The 21,152-nt window shown below is 58.2% G+C and overlaps 1 protein-coding gene across 1 annotated transcript in view; it reads right to left on the reverse strand.

Moving 5' to 3' along the window:
• Positions 1-1,476: 1,476 nt before the first annotated feature.
• TMPRSS6 (transmembrane serine protease 6) overlaps positions 1,477-21,152 on the reverse strand; it is a 33,843-nt gene continuing 14,167 nt past the window's right edge. Inside the window, exons 9-17 of the mRNA XM_042993194.1 lie at positions 20,917-21,026; positions 13,352-13,497; positions 12,934-13,032; positions 11,934-12,047; positions 9,102-9,218; positions 8,628-8,796; positions 6,950-7,221; positions 3,235-3,371; positions 1,477-2,670 (exon numbers count right to left, since the gene is read on the reverse strand). Coding sequence (XP_042849128.1) covers positions 2,512-2,670; positions 3,235-3,371; positions 6,950-7,221; positions 8,628-8,796; positions 9,102-9,218; positions 11,934-12,047; positions 12,934-13,032; positions 13,352-13,497; positions 20,917-21,026 — 1,323 coding nt within the window. The 3' untranslated portion in view covers positions 1,477-2,511. The remainder of the gene's footprint in view (positions 2,671-3,234; positions 3,372-6,949; positions 7,222-8,627; positions 8,797-9,101; positions 9,219-11,933; positions 12,048-12,933; positions 13,033-13,351; positions 13,498-20,916; positions 21,027-21,152) is intronic.

Below are 21,152 nucleotides of genomic sequence, written 5' to 3' on the forward strand. Positions count from 1 at the left end.
GCCCCTAGGCAGAGGCCTTGCCTGGGGCCAGGCGAGGCTCCCCCCTCCCCTCCACTCAGGCCAGGGGGGGCCCTCACCACTCCCCTTGGGGCATCTGGCTAGCCGAACTGACCTCACATTTTGTGTCCTGCTTTGCAGAACCGTCCCCAGGAGGCTTGTTAAAAGAACAGACCGTCCAGCCCGCCCCCATCCCCATTCTAAGACCGGGGTGGGACCCACAAATGTCTATCTCAGCAGGGCCCCCAACACTGTGTCTGGCCGGGCCTGTGGGAAGCCTGAGAGGCTAGGGGCTGGAATGCTTTAACATCCTCCACCCCCACCCCCCCACCCCCCCCCACCCCCGGACCTGGAGCTGTCCGCCTAGGGTCTGCTCTGCCCTCTCGTCCTGCAGGCGGGCCCAGCAGGCAACAGATCGCCTGCACGGGCCTCTGGACTAGCAGGCCGTAGCCAAAGCACCAGAGGTCCTCTGACCGCTGCCGCTTGGTCGCTAAGGCTCCGCCCTCCCAGCACCCTTTCAGCTCTGGCCACGCCTCTCAGCCTCCCACGGGAGCCCCCCCTCTGGAGTGTCTATCTCCCCGCCTCCTCAGCCTCCCCGGCAGCATGTCTTCTGAGGAGGGGCTCTGAAATCCTCCAGACCTCAAGCCCCCACTTACCTCTTGCACACCTCCCTCCTAGAGGAAATCCCAAGTTCTGGCACTTTCTCAGAGTCTTCCCCCCCACCCCCCTGCAGCCAAGTTCTGGCACTTTCTCAGAGTCTTCCCCCACCGCCCCCCGCAGCCAGGTGTCCCAGGCCAGGCAACAGGGGATCAGAACAGACCCCTTGGAATGGTCCCTGGGTGATTCCTCTGTCACCCAACCCCAATCCATGGAGGCTCCTGGAGGACACTGAGGGTCCTTCAAGTCCATCCTTGCTGCCCCGCTCATTAGAGCCTACCCTCTCCCTCCTGGAGTCCCGCAGTGGCCTCCTCAAGGCCTCCCTGCCTCCCACTCCGTCCACACTGCTGCTGGTGGTCCATTCCACAATGTGAATCCACTCACGTGTCACTCTCCTGTCATAAAGGCTTGCGTGGCTACCCAGAGCATGCAGGGTCAAGTCCTAAGCTCAACTCCAAACTCTTTGTCAGCTGCTCTGAGTCCCTCCCCGCCCCCCCCACACTCCTTTTCATTCCTTCCCACTCAACCTCTGTTTCGCTCAAAACAGCTTACCAATATGTCCCGTTCTGGTGGGACTCTGCCTTTGCACGTGCTGTTCCCCTGTCTGGAATGCCCTTCCCCACCTTGGCCATCTTCGGGCCACACAACTCAAGCCTCACCTCCTCCAGGCAGCCTTCCCTGACTCCCCGAGTTCTCGGCTACCCCAGAGCCCCTTCATGCTGGATTGCCATCCCCAGGCCTCCTGAGATCAGGAGCTGAGCTCTGTGCATCTCCGTGGCCCCACTGCAGGAGTTGACACACAGCAGGAGAGCTTGCCGGGTAAATGATGCCAAGAATGCAAAGGGAGTGTTGTGCCGGAGAAGTGGAGGACTGGGAACCAGGAGGTGAGGCTTCCACGCCAGGCTTCACCCCCAAACGCGGGTGTGCCAACGAGGACGGCTCTGCTCCTCTCTGCCTCAGTGTCCTCCCAGGCTTCCAGAAGGAGCCCATCACTTGTCCCATCCTTCGCTCTGCTCTCCGGTTCACCAAACCCCTGCCTTCCTGGGGTTGGTCCTGGGACCCGGACAACTGCCCGGGAGGTCACTCTCCTGCCCCCACTGACCTAACCTTGGCCTTCCAGACATTTGACGAACAGACCGGGCAGGAAGCGGAGTCTCGCACAGTCGAGAGCGTGAGGTCAGTGCTCCGGGGCCCTGTTTAACCCCTAGAGCAGAGCCTCAGATCAAACGGCTTTATTCCACAGGGCGGCGGAGCTCACTTACAGGTGAGAGTGAGCAGTGGAGGCCCAGGGGACAGGTAGGGGTGGGGGGAGAACCCTACACCCGGGGCTCCCCCACCCTTTGGCTTACGGTGGCAGCTGGCCCAGCTGGCTGTCTCCGGGGCTCTGCGGGTCCCTCCTTGAGGGTGCCTTCCATCCACACCCCCCCCCCAAGTTCACGGGCTGGGATCTGCTCGGCATTAGAGGAGGGGAGCCCAGACACCTCTCCTGGGACCCGGAAGCCCCGCTGGTGCTGCTGAACCATTCCCCCCCCACCAGAGTCAGCAGTGGAGGAAGGGGGAGGGGGAGAGGGAATCAGAAGGCGACAGGGCTGGATGTGAACCCCCTCAGCCGGGCCTGCTGACCATCCCGGCCCTGGGGTGCAGGGGGAGTCGACCACCAGCTGCTGGCCCTCCTCCTCCTCCTCCTGTTGCCCTCCCCTGGGCAGATGTCAGGGAGCAGGTCGGGGACCACGGGACGCCACCCCCTGCCTCTGCGGGGCCCTGCTTGCCCCGAGAAAACTCGCTCCCCTCCCTAGTGGGTGCCCTGGCCACTTGAGTCCGGGAGGTGGGCCCCAGCTCGGCAGGGAGGGCAGCTCCTCAGCTCAGCACCTGCTGGATCCAGCCAATCACTCCTGTGATGCGGGTGTAGACACCAAAGTAATTGGGCCGGCCACAGCCCAGGCCCCAGCTGACCAGCCCCGCCAGGAACCAGCGGCCACTGGGCTCCTTACACACAAGCGGGCCTCCCGAGTCGCCCTGCAAGGGGGAGAGAAGAGACAGGGCCGCGTCAGGGTAAGGCGAGGGTCCTGGCCGCTGGGAATTTTCCAGCCGACAAGAAAGTCACACCCCCTTCTGAAGCCTCTACTTCCCCCGCTCCTGGTAAGTGGAGAGAGCCCAGAGCAGCCCTGCCCATGCTTCCGCGGGTCCTGGCCATCGCGGAAGCATCCGCGGGTGTCCCCACGCCCCACTCACCTCTGCCTCCCTTCTGTGGGCTCCCATCCCTTGCCACTGTGTCCCCTCGGGCAAAGTGCCTTGCAGGGGCAGGGGGCAGAACCGGGTTTGAGCCTTAGACCTGCCCCCCACGGTTCTCTTGTGACCTGGGACAACTTGGGGCAAGTCCCTCCACCCCACCCCCACCCCGAGCCTCAGTTTCCTCATCAATGAAGTTGGGGCTGGCCAGCCCCGCGTTGCTGGGAGGCTGCGGGGCCTCGGCAGGCCGGTGCGAGCAGAGGGCCAGGCCGCGGGTGGCGGGAGGGCCACCCTCCCTCCCTCCCTCCCTCCCTCCCTCCTCTCGCCCACCCCCGCCTCCCCCCGAGTCACCTGGCAGGCGTCCTTCTTGCCCTTGCGGTAGCCGGCACACAGCATGCGGGGCGTCACCTGGTAGCGATAGGCCTCGCTGCACAGATCCTGTGGGATCAGCTGCACATCGACTTTCTGCAGACCGTTGCTGGTGGGGCCTGCCCCGTGCGGCCGAGGGCGGAAGGCAGACATGAGACCTGACTCTTCCTCCCGCCCTTCCCCTTGTTCTCCGGAGCCCCCTTTCATCTGCTCTGCTCACCCCCTACCCCTCCACCTCACCATCACTCGGCTCTGGCTCCTCGCAGCCCCTGGGGACACAGCCCCCCCCCAAAGCCTATCAGGACCAGTGTCCCTCTCCCCACCCCCCAGCCCCTCCTGCTGGCGGCCTCTTGCCTGCTCTCCTCGGTGACGGCTCCTGGGGAGATCTTTCCAGAGCTCATACCTGACCCCTACACTCTTCCCCTAAAAGTCATCAGTGCTACCCCCGCGTCCAGCCCGGTGCTTTTCCACGAGTGCTTCACGTAAGACCCCCGCAGGGAGCCTCCGTTGGCACTGTGCCTGGTCCCACCCTGAGATCTGGTCTGTTTGGCCAGCGGGGGGCTCAACATCAGTGTCTTTCTGGAAGCCCTCAGGTGGTTGGGTTTTTTTTTTTTTTAATGTTTATTTATTTTTGAGGGAGAGAGACAGTGCGAGCCAGGGAGGGGCAGAGAGAAAGAGAGAGAGAGAGAGATTGGGAGACAGAATCCCAAACAGGCCCCAGGCTCCGAGCTGTTGGCACAGAGCCCGATGTGGGGCTCGAACTCAAGAGCTGTGAGATCATGATCCGAGCCGAAGTCGGACACCTACCCGAGCCACCCAGGCACCCCAGCCCTCAGGTGGTTTAAAATTTTTTTTTTTAACATTTATTTATTTTTGAGACAGAGAAAGACAGAGCATGAACAGGGGAGGGTCAGAGAGAGAGGGAGACACAGAATCCGAAGCAGGCTCCGGGCTCTGAGCTGTCAGCACAGAGCCCGACGCGGGGCTTGAACTCACGGACCGTGAGATCATGACCTGAGCCAAAGTTGGACGCTTAACCGACTGAGCCACCCAGGCGCCCCCCCTCAGGTGGTTTTAAAGTGTGGGTCGGTGACAAAGCAGGAAAGAATATCCAATGGAAAAAAGGTAGTCTCTTTAACAAATGGTGCTGGGACAACTGGACAGCAACATGCAGAAGGTTGAAACTAGACCACTTTCTCACACCATTCACAAAAATAAACTCAACATGGATAAAGGACCTGAATGTGAGACAGGAAACCATCAAAACCCTAGAGGAGAAAGCAGGAAAAGACCTCTCTGACCTCAGCCGTAGCAATTTCTTACTTGACACATCCCCAAAGGCAAGGGAATTAAAAGCAAAAATGAACTATTGGGACCTCATGAAGATCAAAAGCTTCTGCACAGCAAAGGAAACAATCAGCAAAACTAAAAGGCAACCCACGGAATGGGAAAAGATATTTGCAAATGACCTATCGGACAAAGGGCTAGTATCCAAAATCTATAAAGAGCTCACCAAACTCCACACTCGAAAAACAAATAACCCAGTGAGGAAATGGGCAGAAAACATGAATAGACACTTCTCTAAAGAAGACATCCGGATGGCCAGCAGGCACATGAAAAGATGCTCAACGTCGCTCCTCATCAGGGAAATACAAATCAAAACCACACTCAGATATCACCTCACGCCAGTCAGAGTGGCTAAAATGAACAAATCAGGAGACTATAGATGCTGGAGAGGATGTGGAGAAACGGGAACCCTCTTGCACTGCCGGTGGGAATGCAAACTGGTGCAGCCGCTCTGGAAAACAGTGTGGAGGTTCCTCAAAAAATTAAAAATAGACCTACCCTATGACCCAGCAGTAGCACTGCTAGGAATTGACCCAAGGGATACAGGAGGACTGATGCATAGGGGCCCTTGTACCCCAATGTTTATAGCAGCACTCTCAACAATAGCCAAATTGTGGAAAGAGCCTAAATGTCCATCAACTGATGAATGGATAAAGAAGTGGTTTATATACACAATGGAATACTACTTGGCAATGAGAAAGAATGAACTATGGCCCTTTGTAGCAACGTGGATGGAACTGGAGAGTGTGATGCTAAGTGAAATAAGCCATACAGAGAAAGACAGGTACCATATTTTTTCACTCTTATGTGGATCCTGAGAAACTTAACAGGAACCCATGGGGGAGGGGAAGGAAAAAAAAAAAGAGAGAGAGAGAGGTTAGAGTGGGAGAGAGCCAAAGCATAAGAGACTCTTAAAAACTGAGAACTGATGAGGGCTGATGGGGGGTGGGAGGGAGGGGAGGGTGGGTGATGGGTATTGAGGAGGGCACCTTTTGGGATGAGCACTGGGTGTTGTATGGAAATCAATCTGACAGTAAGTCTCACATATTTAAAAAAATAAATAAATAAATAAAGTGCGGGTCGGGTGAACTCCTGGTCCAACCTCCTCACAGTGGCCCATGAGACCCCTGTCCTTCCTGCCGGTCCTCACCCAGACCCACCTGCCCCCAGCTCCCCTCTGGTGCCGGCCGTTCTCAGGGCTCCCGGGGCAGCTTCCTGTGCGCTTAACCGGACACCTTTGTCCTCCCCTTTGTTACTGCCCACCTGTCCTCCTAGCCCCAGCTTAGACATAGCCCCTCCTCTGGACGCCTCCCAGACCGTGCCTGGCTAGGCGTCTCCTCCGGGCTGCCACCGCCGTTGTGCCTCCCCACCCATGTCGGCTCTTAGCACCGTCTCCCCCCAGAATGTTCTCTTCTCATCTTTATAGTCCCTTTGCCCAACTCAATGCCTCGCATATAGTAGGTGCTCATAAATGTGCCCTTGGATGAATGAATGAAGGAAGGAGCAAATGAACCAACCCTTGATTTACTCTTCTCCATCATCCCCTCCATCCAGTCACTTTCCATCTGAGCCTCAGTTTCCCCATCTTTATCCGCACGGTCCCGCTGGCCTGCCTCCAGATTGTAAATCATGTCCCCGTCTTTAAAGCCACCGCCTTTAAGGGGTGCTGGGCATGGCTGTGGTTATGCCAGCCTGGGCCTATATTCACGGAACAGAAGTAGCCTCTAGGGATGGTCAGTTTAGGTGGGAAGGGGAGAAACCCCCCTGCTGCTGAGAGGCTGTAGCAGGAACAGCAGGGGGTCTGGGGTCAGGCGGTCCTAGGTTCCAACCCTCTCTGGCTGTGTGACTTTGAGCAGCTGCTAAAAAAAAATGTCTCTGTGCCTCAGTTTCCCCATCCATAAAATGGACCGTAATAGCCACCCTTCGGGGTGTCCGACGGAATACATGAGACCACGTTCCCTAAAACCCAACCTCGATGTAGAAAGTGGTAACGATTAAGAGCGCTCCCCAGGCCCCCTCCGCCCCACCTCTGTCCCAGGAGCGGAGGTCGGAGCTTGCCCGTGGGGCTGTTGGGTTCCTAGCCTGCCCCACCACCTCACCCATAGGGAACATCCCCCCGCGACCTTCGTTCCCTTTAAATACGTCATGCAAGGAGGGAAAGGCTTGGAAGGCAGGAGCCACCCGCTTCTGTGACAAGCAGCCCCGGTTCACCCCGGGACCAGAGGGCCGCTGGGGTGGAGCCCTGGGGCCCTTTGCCCCGCTCCCTCGGGGCCCGGAAGCGGCGGGAGGTGGCCCGCACCCCGACTCCCTAGACCTGCCCCCTACCCCCCCACCCCCGAAGCCGGCTCACCGCCCTCGCGCAGGGCGCCCCAGCCCGTGATCCAGCAGTGCAGGCCGGGCTCGAAGAAGTGGGAGCGCGCGGGCAGGCAGACGGGGCGCACGGCGGGCGAGCGCACCACGGGGTGGTCGAGCTGCAGCAGGGCCACGTCGTAGTCGTGGCTGTCCTCCTCGTGGTAAGGGTGCAGGAGCAGGCGGCTCACCTTGAAGGACACCTCGCCCGGCCAGCGCGAGCTCTGCCACACCTTGCCCAGGAACACGGTCCACAGCGCCGGGGAGGCCATGCTGGGGGTGGGGAGGGGGCGCGTCCTCGCTCAGCCGCGGCCTCTCCGGTCCCAGCCCCTGAGGAGAGCCAGCTTCCCCACGTGGGCCGCGGGCCACCACACCTTCCCTCCCCCCCCCCCCGGGTAGCTGGTGGGGGGGGGGGGTACAGCGTGGGTGCTGGCGCCGGAATCCACCTGCCTGGGTTCCAGTCCCAGCTTCACCCCTGCCTCCGTGTGTGTGTGCGCCTCTCTAGCCCTCAGTCTCCCCGTCTGTGAAATGGGGGAATAGCACCTTCTACTCCTACGTTACTGGGGGGATTCAGTGAGGCTGTGCGTGTAAAAAAATTAGCACAGCGCCAGGCAGTGACGAACATTTCTCTCCTTTTTGTCCCTGCGCTTTGCAGATGGGGCTGCTGTGAGCTCGCTGAGACCTGCCTAGTCCTCACTGGGGAGGGGAGGGGGCTCGGAGTGCGGAGCAGTCAGCAGAGAAGGGGCAGTGAAGACCCCCTCCCCACCCCCCCGCCCCCGATGTCAGGTCAGCGTCCAAATCTTTCTTTACCTTGCAGGCTGCGGGGAGCCAGGGAGGCAGTGAGAGAATGAGGTGGTCAGACTGCACCCAGAAAGAGCCCCCAGGCACCTGGGCAGGGAGTGCAAAGCGGAGCTGGGCTCTGGGCTGCCTGGGGTGGCCTGAGGCGCTGGCGATAGCGTGGACGGGCCACGGCTGAGCGTTGGCCGGGCGCACCGAGAGAACTTGGTCTCTGGCTCTGGATGTAAGGAGCAGGGAGTGGGGCGCCCTGATGGCTCCTGGCCTTTGGCTGGGGGCTGTGTAGACCCAGGACAGAAGAGGAGGTGTGGGAGGGGAGTCCAGGGCTGGCTGTCCTGGGGGTGAGGTGGGGCGGGGGGGATGATGGGCAGGAGATGGGGTGGGGGGGGAGGAGGTGTTGAGAGTCCATCGTGCAGAGGGAGAAGACCTCTGTGGGGCTGGGTGACATACCCCTTCTTGGCTTCTTTGGGCCCCACTCACCAGGTCGGGGGGCAACCTGGCAGAGGGGGAGCATGGCCTATGGCCAGGTCGGGCAGTTCTGTTCTCTGCTGGTACCCCTAGTTTCCGACCCAGCTCCCTAGCAGGAGCGCAAGAAATATTTCTGAATGAATGAGTAAATGAGTGAGTGGGGAATGAATCACTGACCCAGCTTGAATCAAGATATGGAAGTAGAGCAGAGAGGTTGAGCATCCTTTTTGGGGCCGCAAACTATGTTCATGGTGGAGCCAGGACTGAACCCAAGGGTCAGAACAGCCCGTCTGTTGGGCTTCCACCACCCTTCCTTCCTGCCTGGATCTCAGACCCGCTGTCCACCACCCCCCGCCCCGGCCATGGCCTTCTCTACCCCATCTCTTGTGGTCTAGGTGCCCATGCCCCCCACTCACCTGTCCTCCTGGAAGCAGTGAGCGGCTGTTATCACCCAGCGGTCAGCGATCAGCGCCCCCCCACAGATGTGTCGGCCTCGAACCTGGAGGCTGGCCTGCCAGGGCCACTCGCCCTCTGAAGACACGGCGCCGCCCACTATGCGGCCGGAGGGGCCCTGGAGGCCGCAGTCTGGGTGCGTGGGGGAGGGGCAGGGCCAGAAGCCAGTGAGAAACAGGCAGAGAGAGCCGGAGAAGGGGAGGCATCGAGGAAAGGCAGAGGACAGATGGAAGGAGGCGGGAAAAAGAATAAAGGAGAGGACGGACCCAGAGCAGGTGCAGAGGCAGGACAGAAAGAGACAAAGTGAGCTCTCCTTCAGCTTCCCCGTGTGGGCACCTCCCTCCCCGCCACACTCCAGGGCCCAGCCGCTGGAGAGAGCCTTCTCTCCGCCCGTCTGCCCCGTGGAAGGGCCCCAGGCAGCCACAGGCCAGGCTTACCACAGTGCTGCTCGTCTGAGCCGTCCCTGCAGTCCGGCAGCCCGTCACACTGCGGGTTGGGCTTCTTCACGCAGCTGCGGTCCTCACACTGGAAGGTGAATGTCCCACAAGGCACCCCTGCGGGAGAAGGGGTGGGGATGAGTCACCGAGAGTAGGTGCCCGAGCCCAAGGGAGCCTCTGAAAAAGGCCCAGGGAATATGGAGCCTGGAAGAGGCCGGAGGAGACTGCGGAGTGATCCCTCGACCACACTGAAGGGGTCCCTGGGGCTCCTGCAGCGTGTCCTAAAGGCAGGCCGTGTCCCCTCCCCACCCTTCACCCCCTTCAGACTGGTGTGTTGAGAGCAAGGCTGTGTCTCCTTAGCAGGCTGTGACTCCCGAGGTCGTGCCTGCCACTCCAGGTGTACCGGGAGGCAGAACTATGCTTCTGCTTTCAGACTAGCTTCCAAGAACCGGGCTGTGCCTCTCCTGGCATTCTGAGGCTCCCTGCCTAGCCCAGCCTGCCTCCAGACCCCGGCCCCAGCCAGCCACCCGCCTGCTCCTCACCGTCTTTGCCGCGAAGACCTTTCTGTGCCACCACCTGGTCTTGGCCTGCTCTCCTTTCCTCCCGCCTATTTACATTTTACCTCTCTTCAAGGCCATGTTCAAAGCCCACCTCCTCTAGGAAGCTTTCCCTGCCTGATCTCCTCCCGCAGTCCAGACTTCCCGTGCTCCTGGACATGATGTCCAGAAGGTGATGGGCCAGTCACCCATCATGTCTTCCTACTAATGGACAATCCCAGAGGGCAGGGGACTTTTATTCCCAGTCCCTCACTCTGCCTCACCTATCCCTGGGTTGTCTGCAGGTGTTGGTTGGCTGGTTGGATGAATGGATGGATGCATGGGTAGTTGGATGGTTCAATGGTTGGATGGTTGAATGGATGGATGGATGCATGGGTGGTTGGATGGATGGATGGATGGATGGATGGATGGACGGATGGATGGATAGATGGATGCATGGATGGCTGCATGCATGCATGGATGGACAGATGGATGGATGGATAGATGGATGGATGGATAGATGAATGGATGGATGGATGCATGGATGGATAGATGGATGCATGGATGGATGCATGGATGTATGGATGGACAGATGTATGGATGGACAGATGTATGGATGGATAGATGGATGGATGGATGGATGGATGCATGGATGGATGGATGGATAGATGGATGGATGGATGCATGGATGGATGCATGAATGCATAGATGGATAAATGGATGGATGGATGGATGGATGGATGGATGCATGGATGCATGGATGCATGGATGCATGGATGGATAGATGCATGGATGGATGCATGGACGGATGGGTAGATGGATGGATGGATGGATGCATGGTTGGATAGATGGATGCATGGATGGATGGATGCATGGATGCATGGATGCATGGATGGATAGATGAGTGCACGGATTGATGCATGGATGCATGGATGGACAGATGGATGGATGGATAGATGGATGGATGCATGAACGCATAGATGGACAGATGGATGGATGGATAGATGGATGGATGCATGGATGCATGGATGGATGGATGCATGGATGGACGCATGCATGGATGGATGGATGGATGCATGGATGCATGGATGGATGGATGCATGGATGGATGGATGCATAGACGGATGGATGATGGATGGATGCATGGATGCATGGATGGATAGATGGATGGATGCATGGATGGATAGATGGATGGATGAAGATGGATAGATGGATGGATAGATGGATGGATGGATGCATGCATGCATGCATGGATAGATGGATGCATGGATGGATGGATGGATGCATGCATGGATGCATGGATGGATGCATGGATGCATGGATGGACAGATGGATGGATGGACAGATGGATAGATGGATGGATGGGTGGATGCATGGATGCATGGATGCATGGATGGATAGATGGTTGGATGGATGGATGCATGGATGGATAGATGGATGGATGGATGCATGCATGCATGCATGGATGCATAGATGGATAGATGGATGGATGGATGGATGGATGCATGCATGGATAGATGGACACATGGATGGATGCATGGATGGACAGATGGATGGATGGACAGATGGATGGATGGATGGATAGATGGATGGATGGGTGGATGCATGGATGCATGGATGGATAGATGGTTGGATGGATGCATGCATGGATGGATAGATGGATGTTTGGATGGATGCATGGATGCATGGGTAGATAGATGGATACATCTATGCATGGATGGATGATGCATGGATGGATAGACGGATGGATGGATGGATGGATGGATGCATGGATGGATAGATGGATGGGTGCATGGATGGATAGATGGATGGATGCATGGATGGATGGATGGGTAAACAATGAATACAGACAGGAGACAGGGCAGACCAACAAACGAGTGGATTGATGGTCCAGTAGGGAGACTGACAAACAGCTAGAAGGATGGATAAATGAGTGGATGTAAGGTCCAATAGGCAAATAGATAGGTAAAGAGACCAATGGTTGGATGCGTGCATACATGCATTCAGAGATACGTGGACGGAGGATGGAATGATGGACACACAGGTAGTTAATTGAACTCATAGATGAGTAGATTAATGGTTCAGTGGATTGGGAGGCAGGTTGTTGGACAGATGGTTGGATGGATGGTTGGATGGATGAATGGACATATCAGCGTCCATACAGATGGGTTGGTAAGTGTTTGGACAAGAAGGCAGAAGCCCTTGCTGAAGAAGCATGCAGAAGGGCTGGGCTGTCTGTCTGGCTAAGCCCATTGTTTGGTTTTCCTCTGGACAGCTGGTCACCCCCCACCCCTACCTCCCTGGCACTGCTCCTCATCACTCCCGTTGAGACAGTCAGGCTGCCGGTCACAGATCCTGGACAGTGAAATGCACGTGCTGTCTTCTTGGCACTGGAATGTGGCTCTGCAGACTGTGTGGGGACACACAAAGGAGGCAGGTGAGAGAAGCCAGAGAAGCCAGGCCGGGACCCTGTGCTGCCTGCAGAACATGTGTTATGATCCCAGATGTCTTTCTTAGCTACTCTACCCACCGAGTTTCACAGCAACCCTGTGAGGTACTGTGAGGTACCCTGTTTCACCAGTGGAAAGAGAAAGGAAGTGACTTGTCCAAGGTCACCTGGCTGAGCCAGAACTTGCAGCCAGGTGCTCTGGTTCCAAAAATGAGGCACCTTCCCCAGCACATCTCCCTTCCCTCCCGCTTCTCTCCCCAAGGATGTAAAACTTGGGTGGGACGGGGTTGGGGGAGGCCTGGGGAGGTCACACAAGAAAAGGCTGCCCCGGTGGTGAATCTGGGGGCCCAGAAGCCAGAACTCAGAGGGAGAGGCATTATTCCAAGAGACCACCAGGGCCGGGCAGTGGGGAACATAACTCCAAGAAGATGGCAGCTGCAGTGCGAACCCCGGAGTAGAGGAGTGAAGACCGCACGCGAGAGAGGGAGACACAGGATTATCTCCTTGGCCGCCCACGCCTCGCCTGTCCCTGCACAACAGCCTTCCCCTTCCTGGTCCTCCAGCCACTCTGTTCCTTCTCGGACAGCCGGCTGGGGGCCGTGACCTGATGGAGAGAAGCCCTGAGCTGGGAGTCAGGAGACCTGGGGTCCCACCTTATCCCTGCTCCTGCCCCACATGGCGGTCCGGGGGAGCCCACTTTCCCACTCTCTGCTTCCATTTTGCCACCTAGCACAGCGAAGGGAGCCCACTTCCCGGATGCTGAGAAGGGGGACCGTGCGCGACTTGAAGAAGGGGGCTCAGCTCAGCATAGAGAAGAGAGGAGGGGTGCGACGGGTGGGTGGCTCACCACAGTTCCGCTCATCCAGGCCGTTGGGGCAGTCCTTGACCCCATCGCAGGCTGGCACACACAGGCCATTCACAGAGCAGAGGAACTCTCCAGGGCAGGCTGGACGGGGAGGGCGCCGTCAGGACACGTGTCATCGTGCAGACACGGGCAGACGGACACGCTGCATTCGTGTGCTCACGCACGCGCCGGTATGCACAGTCCATGAGGACATACGTGGCCAGGCACACGGACCCAGCACACGCACAGGCGTGTATGAGAGGGTGTGCCTAGTGAACGCACGCGCGCGCGCACACACACACACACACACACACACACACACGGTCCTTTTGTCCAGCCTCTGGGGATGGGAGGCAGGCGGGAAGAAGCTGCAGGGGCGTCGGGGGGTGCCCGCCCTGCCCCCCAGGCTGCCCCTACTCACGATCTGACTGGTTGTATAACCCGTAGTGCACCTGCACGCCGGGCCCGGTGAGCGGGATCTGGGAGGTGAAGTTCACGGTGATGCTGGCGCTGGCCACCACGGGGATCCTCTCGGCATAGGGCTGCAGGGTGCGCAGGCCACACAGCCTGGGGGCGACCGAGAGAGGCTCAGGGCCACACAGGCCGGCCCGAGGGAAGGGACAGCTTAGGTCCCCGCGCACAGACAGGGCAAGGGCAGAGCAGCCGGAGAGGAAGGGGGAGCTGCTTCCCCATCGTCCACCTCATCTGTCTTGACTCCTCCCTTGGGTGAACGCTCACCCCCACAGTCATCTTCTGGAAATCAGCCTCCGTCATCCCCCTGCTCAAAACCCTTCAGTGGCTCCCCATTCCCTGCGGGATAAAATTCAAAGCCTGGCCCCCTAGCAAGTCCGTGGCCTTCTCTGAGCTGCACGCTTTCCTGCCTTAGAAAATAAGGGAAATGGTCACCCCCGTTGACTCCAAAGCCGACAAAACAGGAGACGACGCTCCCCTTGTGCTCAGTGTGGAGGGGGGCAGGGGGAAGGCAGCCGTGTGCCCCCTTCGGGCACCGTCCCGCCCACTGAGAAGCCTCCATAGCCCTGGGGGGTCTCCCTGTGACTCTCTCTGGACCTGAGGGAGACACCAGTTCTGCTCCCAGGACCAGTACAATAGAGTAACGCTGACGGCCATCAGCTTCTCTGTCCCACGAAGGGGCGACCATTTCCCCGGCCACAGGAGGGCCATCACATCCCTCCGGGACTCCTCCACCCCAAGATGATGCCCTCGTCCCCACAGAGCAGGTGGGAGAACTTCCACAGAGGGGTGAAGTTCTGCCCAGAGAGCAGGGAGGAATCTTCCCATCTCCAGGGACGGAGGTATGGGGGGGGCTCATCCCACCCCACGCCTGGGAGCACCTTGCCTCCCAGAGCACGTGGGCACGCTTTCACCAAGGGGGGGCAGCCCACCCCCCCCCCCAGAGTGACAGGGTCGCTACCCAGACAGCAGCCTGGGGTTCCCTCCCTTCGCAGGTGGGATCCCCTCCCTGAACAGCTCATAGGAACACCCCCCACAGGGAAGGGAGCACCCTCACAGAGCAAATAGGGATGCTTTACAGACGCAGGAAACACCCAGAACACAGGTCAGAAAACATGCAAACGGAAGGGAAAGTGCCCCCCCCCCCACCCCCGGCAGAGAGGATGGGAGGAAGTCAAGAGAGCAGGCGGGAATGCCCCAAAGCATGATGGGAGCATCCCACAGCAGATGCAGCCCACAGAGCAGCTCCCCTGATTTGCAGGCGCCGGGTACCTCCCCGGAACTTCTAGAACATGGCAAGCCCTCCACAGTTCACCTGACTAAGCAATGAGTTCATCAGCAAACACCCGAGGAAGATGTGGGGTTGTCTTGTCCGGCCCCTCCCACATCGACAGCAACATCACAAGGCCTCACTGCCCAGAGATTTCGAGGTTCTTGCAACAACTCCATCTCGTGACACAGGGATTGTTCTCGTCCCATTTTCTAGATGAGGCTCGCGTAGGGAACCATCGACGTAAACCAGAATCCAGGCTGCTCAGGACCTAGGAGGACGCGCTCAGCCCGCTCTGGGGGGGGGGGGGGGCAGATGGGCACCCTGGCCGTCACTGCAACTTCCCGGGTTCCGCCACCGACCCGGCTTAAGGTCCGGCCTCCTCCTGCTGTCTGGTCACAGTGAATCCTCTCCTTGCCTCCAGACCAACAGGCAGTTCTCAAAGTGTGGTCCGGGGAACCTCAGGGCGGGGGGTCCAAAGTAAAAATTATGTTCATAATAATGCTCGGATGATACCTGCCACGTTCACCCACATTCTCTCAACAAGGATGCGGGGGAATTTTCCAGAGACTACACGATGTGTTAGCGATAATGGCAGCCGGTTGAATGTGGAAGCAGATGTGTGTATCCGGTTCTGGTCTACTAATCCAGTTTAGGAGAGAGTTGCAAAAACGTGAAACGATATTTTTTCCCACCAACTGTTTTTGGTTTGGGAAAATATAATTTTTTTTTTTTTTGCAAAATACGTTATTTATGTTAAAATGTAACGGGCTCGTTATTTTATTTTTATTTTTTGTTTTTATTTAAAAATTTTTTTTAATGTTTATTTATTCTTGAGACAGAGACAGAGCGTGAACAGGGGAGGGGCAGAGAGAGAGGGAGACACAGAATCGGAAACAGGCTCCAGGTTGAGCTGTCAGCACAGAGCCTGACGTGGGGCTCGAACCCACGAACCGTGAGATCATGACCTGAGCCGAAGTCGGACGTTTGACCGACTGAGCCACCCAGGCATCCCCGGGCTCGTTATTTTAAATGAATTGGTAAGTGTTTTTAAATTTTCGTACCTCTGATTTCTAATGCTGTAAACGTAGATGATATGACCCGCATAAGAACGCTTTGGGGCGCTCAATAATTTTAAAGGGTGTAAAGGTGGAAAATTTGGAGAAGCCCGGCTCCTCCAGTCCAAGGGGACAAGACAGGGAGGAAACGCCACTAGGGGGCGCCTTCGAGCAGTCCTGGCCCTTGTCCTTTTAAAACTAAGGAAGCAAAGCGGGTTTGGGCTGGCTGGCTGGCTCGTCCATCGGACTGTTTCTAACGTGGACAAATGTTATCATGGATTATTATGCCCGGAGATTTTCCCTGAGGAGCAGGGACAGGGGAGGTAGGAGGTGGGAAATACGGGGCCAGGGGAAAAGTGTCACAGCACAACCCTGAACGTGTTTAATTAAGGCTCAGGGGCGTGAGGCACTGTCCCCACACAGTCAGGGACAGACTGTGGAGAGACAGGGAAGGAACCAGAGCCAGGTGGGAGAGGAGTGGAACATTTCAATCCAGAAGAATCTGAGGGCCACGTGGTCACCCTGAGCTCTGGCTCTCTCATGTACCGGTGCGTGCTGACCGAACATTTTCCCTACTGGCATCTGAGAGAAGAAATTCCAGAATCAGCCCGTGGCTCAGCCTGGTGCCCCCGGGACCTGTCTGGGCAGCATCTGGGGCTCACCCTGGAGGGCTGGGGCAGGGGCTGGTGACAGGGGCAAGTCTCTCCATAAGAATTCAAGGCAGAGGCTACAATCTAGGGACTCAGGCTGACTCACCCAAGTTAAAGACGGTCTTTTTCGTCGATGCAATGTTAAAATAATTTTTTTTTCAAGTTCAGTCAGCCACTAATTTCACATAATAATCTAGATTCCTCTTCTGGAAAGGAAGCCCCAGGAACACTGGCTGGGAATAATCAGAGGCATGTGTAGGGCTGCAGCCAGCCCCTCCCTCTCCCGCTCTCCCCGACGCAGCCTGCCTCACGGAGTGATGCACCAGCTGGGCCCCTGTGCACATCTGCCTGTCTGGATCCTGCTGCAGAGCCTTCTGGGGAAGGGCAGGTACCCCCTCTGGCTCCCTAATTCCTCCCCATCCAAGCGTCACCTCCTCCCCCATCAGCCCTCTTCAGGAGGCGCCAGGAGTCTAAAGTCCGTGGAACCCAGCTCAGCTGCAAAGCGTGGGGGTCTGGAGGCACATGTTTGCGCAGTGGCCGGTTTGCTTTCTCACCTCTCTGGGTTGGGGGTTTTTCCTTCTTGCCTCACCCAGACTGTCAGAAGAGACCCTATCAACCTTCTTGCACATCAGCGACTCCACACCGGGAGGAATTCAAGAAAGACTGGGTGGGCAGAAGGAAGGAAGGAAGGAAGGAAGGAAGGAAGGAAGGAAGGAAGGAAAAGGTAGATGGATGGAAGGAAGGATGGGTGGATGGATAGATGGGTAAATGGATGGAAGGGTGGGTGGACAGAAGGAAGGAAAAGTGGGTGGGTAGGTGGATGGATGGATGAATGGAAGGAAGGAAGGAAGGAAGGGTAGATGGATGGAAGGAAGGATGGGTGGATGGATAGATGGGTGAATGGATGGAAGGGTGGGTGGATAGAAGGAAGGAAAAGTGGGTGGGTAGGTGGATGGATGGATGAATGGAAGGAAGGAAGGAAAGAAGGAAGGAAGGGAGGAAGGAAGGAAGGAAGGAAGGAAGGAAGGAAGGAAGGAAGGAAAAGGTAGATGGATGGAAGGAAGGATGGGTGGATGGATAGATGGGTGAATGGATGGAAGGGTGGGTGGACAGAAGGAAGGAAAAGTGGGTGGGTAGGTGGATGGATGGATGAATGGAAGGAAGGAAGGAAAGAAGGAAGGAAGGGAGGAAGGAAGGAAGGAAGGAAGGAAGGAAGGAAGGAAGGAAAAGGTAGATGGATGGAAGGAAGGATGGGTGGATGGATAGATGGGTGAATGGATGGAAGGGTGGGTGGACAGAAGGAAGGAAAAGTGGGTGGGTAGGTGGATGGATGGATGAATGGAAGGAAGGAAGGAAGGAAGGAAGGAAGGAAGGAAGGAAGGGTAGATGGATGGAAGGAAGGATGGGTGGATGGATAGATGGGTGAATGGATGGAAGGGTGGGTGGACAGAAGGAAGGAAAAGTGGGTGGGTAGGTGGATGGATGAATGGAAGGAAGGAAGGAAAGAAGGAAGGAAGGAAGGAAGGAAGGAAGGAAGGAAGGATCCAGGATAGCTGCATGCACGCACACATTCCCTTCCCTGAGGACAGATTACGTGCGAAGGCGGGTCAGAAGGCGCAAGCGCTAAAGAAGGGAGGATAGCAGCGTCTGGCGTGGCGGCCAGAGCTCCGGACCCAGAGCCGCAGAGCCGAGCTGGAGGCCAGCTTTGCCACGTGAAGCAGCTGCGCGACCTCGGGCACATCGACCTCAGCAAGCGTCAGTGTTCACAGCTATAAAATGGGGGTGATAATATCTCCCTTGCGGGGTATTTTAAGGAACACATGAGAAAACGACTTCCCGGAAGGCCAGCTGCTGATGCCGTCGGGCTGTGAGCTCGTCTAGGGCAGCAGCTGCAGCCGGGCCTGCACACGGCCAGCACCCAGCCCTGGGGTCGGGCTGACCTCAGTCTGACCGGGAGCCCCCGTGGCTGCAGGCAGTGCTGGCCACCCAGCGGCGCAGAGGACCAGGAGGGCCACCCGGAGCCGGGTCAGCCACAGGGGGCTCCCGCGGGCCCAGGGAGCCGGTGCTTCTGCCTCTCCCGTCAGCAGTCAGCAGGCGGGAAGGGGAAACGATCGGGCAGATCACGAGAAAAGTGACATCACAGGAGAGGAAGCTGGCAGGAGGCAGATTCCCGGTAAAGGGGAAACCTATGCTGTGGTGACGCCCAGCCAGAGCGGGTTCTGTGAAATCAAGCTGCCGGTGGCCAGGCTCACTAGGCCACGTCCCTCCCCGCCGCCTCCGGGCCACTCAAAGGGCGTGAGGCCTTGGCCGTGGGCGCCGGGAGAAGCCGGGTAGAAAGGAGGGAGGTGGGGAAAGGCAGAAAGGGCCCAGGGGAGGGAGGCCACAAAGCCGAGGATGCCCAGCCTTTCCTCATCGCTACATCGCCACCTGAAGGGCAAGGCCCCTTTGCCCCCAACCCGCCCTCTATTGCTCCTCGTCCATGGCCATTCTGGGTCCGAGGCCGTGCCCTCCCCCTCCCTATACACCCTGTGCCTGCAAATCAACACCCTTCCCCGGACCTCTCATATCTTTGCCACCCACACAAGCAAATTTTCCAACAAATGCTCATTCAAAGAGTTTCTCAGCGTCTACACTGGATGATCATTATCAAAAAAGAGCGAAACTAGAGGAAATGTTTGTCCTGTGCTTATGATTTGGAGACACACGTCTGCCTTCCCTTCCACACTCAGACATGGGCAGGAACCCCGGGGGGGCCGGCCTGGGGCGTGAGTCTCCACCTGGGGACCCTGGATCCTTCCCGAAGGTCTCAGGAGATAGAGGTGGGACTTCCCAGGCCGTTCTCGGAACTGGCGAGGGCCACAGAGGCCCTCAGTCCTCTCACCCGGGTGCCGGCGGGCTGGTCAGGAGCGCCGTGGCCAAGAGAGTGAACAGCCAGCACAGCTGCTCAGAGGCTCTGCAGGAGAATCCGCACTCGGGTGGGCACTTACGGGTGCAGGCGAACATGCGTGGACTCACGCCCACGGGCATGCGTATGCACACCCACACACGCTTTGGATCCGACCGCCTCGCCCGATTCCGGTTGCAAGAGTGACTCCCCTGGGTCCCCAGGGAGCTCCCTGAGGATAAACGTGGAGGTGCCCAGAAATGACACCCGCACGCTGGGACCCATGGGACAGGGTGCCTTTTGTTTCCCGAACAGCACGGGCCTGAGGTCGCACCACAGGCATTTCGCCTTTTTTCTCTTTAACCACAGTCCCTGATGAATTGCCAGGGCCCCGGAAAGGATGACGACGAGTCAAGGAGCGTCGTCAACCCTGTCACCTTGTGTCTGAATAGCATCGACCGACAAAGCCCGCGTTGGCGAACGTGGACACCAGTCCCAGAATCCGAGGCTTCCAGAGTCCTGGAACCTTTTTGCATTTTATGTCCTGGAATCTCGGACACTCAAACTGCGTGAAGCCAAGAAGTCAGGAACTTTGCACATGAGCATCCCAGCCTCTGAGACCAGAATCGTGGGATTGAAAGGGAGGGCAGAGGCCCGACCCTACTAGGTGCAGAAGCTTCTCTCCAACGTCCTTGGACCCCACCCCGGCCGGCGAGGCTACTTCAAGATCCCTCTTCTCTCCCCAAACGTCTGCCGCCCAACAATGGGGCCCCGGGAGGGCCTCCTACTCCCCCTACCCCCGCAGCCCTGCCTGTAACTTACGTCATCATCTCACCGCTACAGGTGCCGGAACCTTCCCCTCTCCCTCTGGGGGCCGCTCCCAGTCAGGGCCTAAGTATCCCCTCCCCCAAATGTCCCAGGTCACCCACCTCTTCCCAGACTGGGGAGAGCGTGTCTACCCTGCCTCCCTTCCCCACCACCCTCCCACCTCACTCCTTGCAGCTGTCAGGGCCACCGGGGACCCCAGGTTGCCTCCCCCAGTGGCCATTTACCAGTCCTCCTCCTACTGATCAAACTGCAACCCCGGATGACCCACGGGCGGCCCTGCTGTGTCCTGTCCCACCTCCCCGAGGGCTCACTTCTTCCTCTGAAACTTTGTCCCCCGGGGGCCCAAGTCAGGACAGACAGCAGGGCAAGCGTCCCGTGGGTGATGTGGGTGATACGGAGCGACCCTGGCGATCGGCCACCCTTGGTCACATTAGCCAGAGCGGACTTGACCCTGGCCATGCAGCTTTCCAGCCCGGAAGCCACTCGACTTTGGCCAACAGCAGGGCGTGGGGTAAGGGAAGAGGGGTCCCCGGGTGCACGTGGAGTCCTGTGGCTCCGGAATCGTCTCATTTGAGAATTCAGGGGACCAGACAGTGGGGTGACAGCAGCCAAGGAAGCGAAGCCATCCCGCCCGAACCAAAATCAACAGCCAAGGTGTCTGAGACCTTCGGGTGGCAGGACGGGAGGCTGGGGCCGGGGCGGCGGGCCTAATAGCCTGGCCTGTGCCCTGTGCCCTCTTCCTGCGCTGCCCCTCTGAGGTCCGGGACATGGGCTCCCCAGGCGGGTGACTGTGGGGAGAGGAAGGGGGCCCCAGGGGGTGGGTACCTCCGGTTCTGGATCGTCCACTGTCCCTGGGTGCACGGCAGGTCATACCTCTGCCTCCGCAGAGCATAGGCGTCAAACCAGAGGGCTAAGCCGTAGTCCAGGGAGGGCACCTGTGACAGAGGAGTGGTCACCACGTGGCCCGTGGGCTGTGGCTGGGCTGGTGGCCCCACTTCCCAGCCCCGCAAAGGGAGGAGGCCTGTCGACACAGAGGGCCTGCCGGGGCTGAGGTTTGTCTG

This window comes from Panthera tigris, chromosome B4, assembly GCF_018350195.1.
Source record: "Panthera tigris isolate Pti1 chromosome B4, P.tigris_Pti1_mat1.1, whole genome shotgun sequence".
Classification (NCBI taxonomy): Eukaryota; Metazoa; Chordata; class Mammalia; order Carnivora; family Felidae; genus Panthera; species Panthera tigris.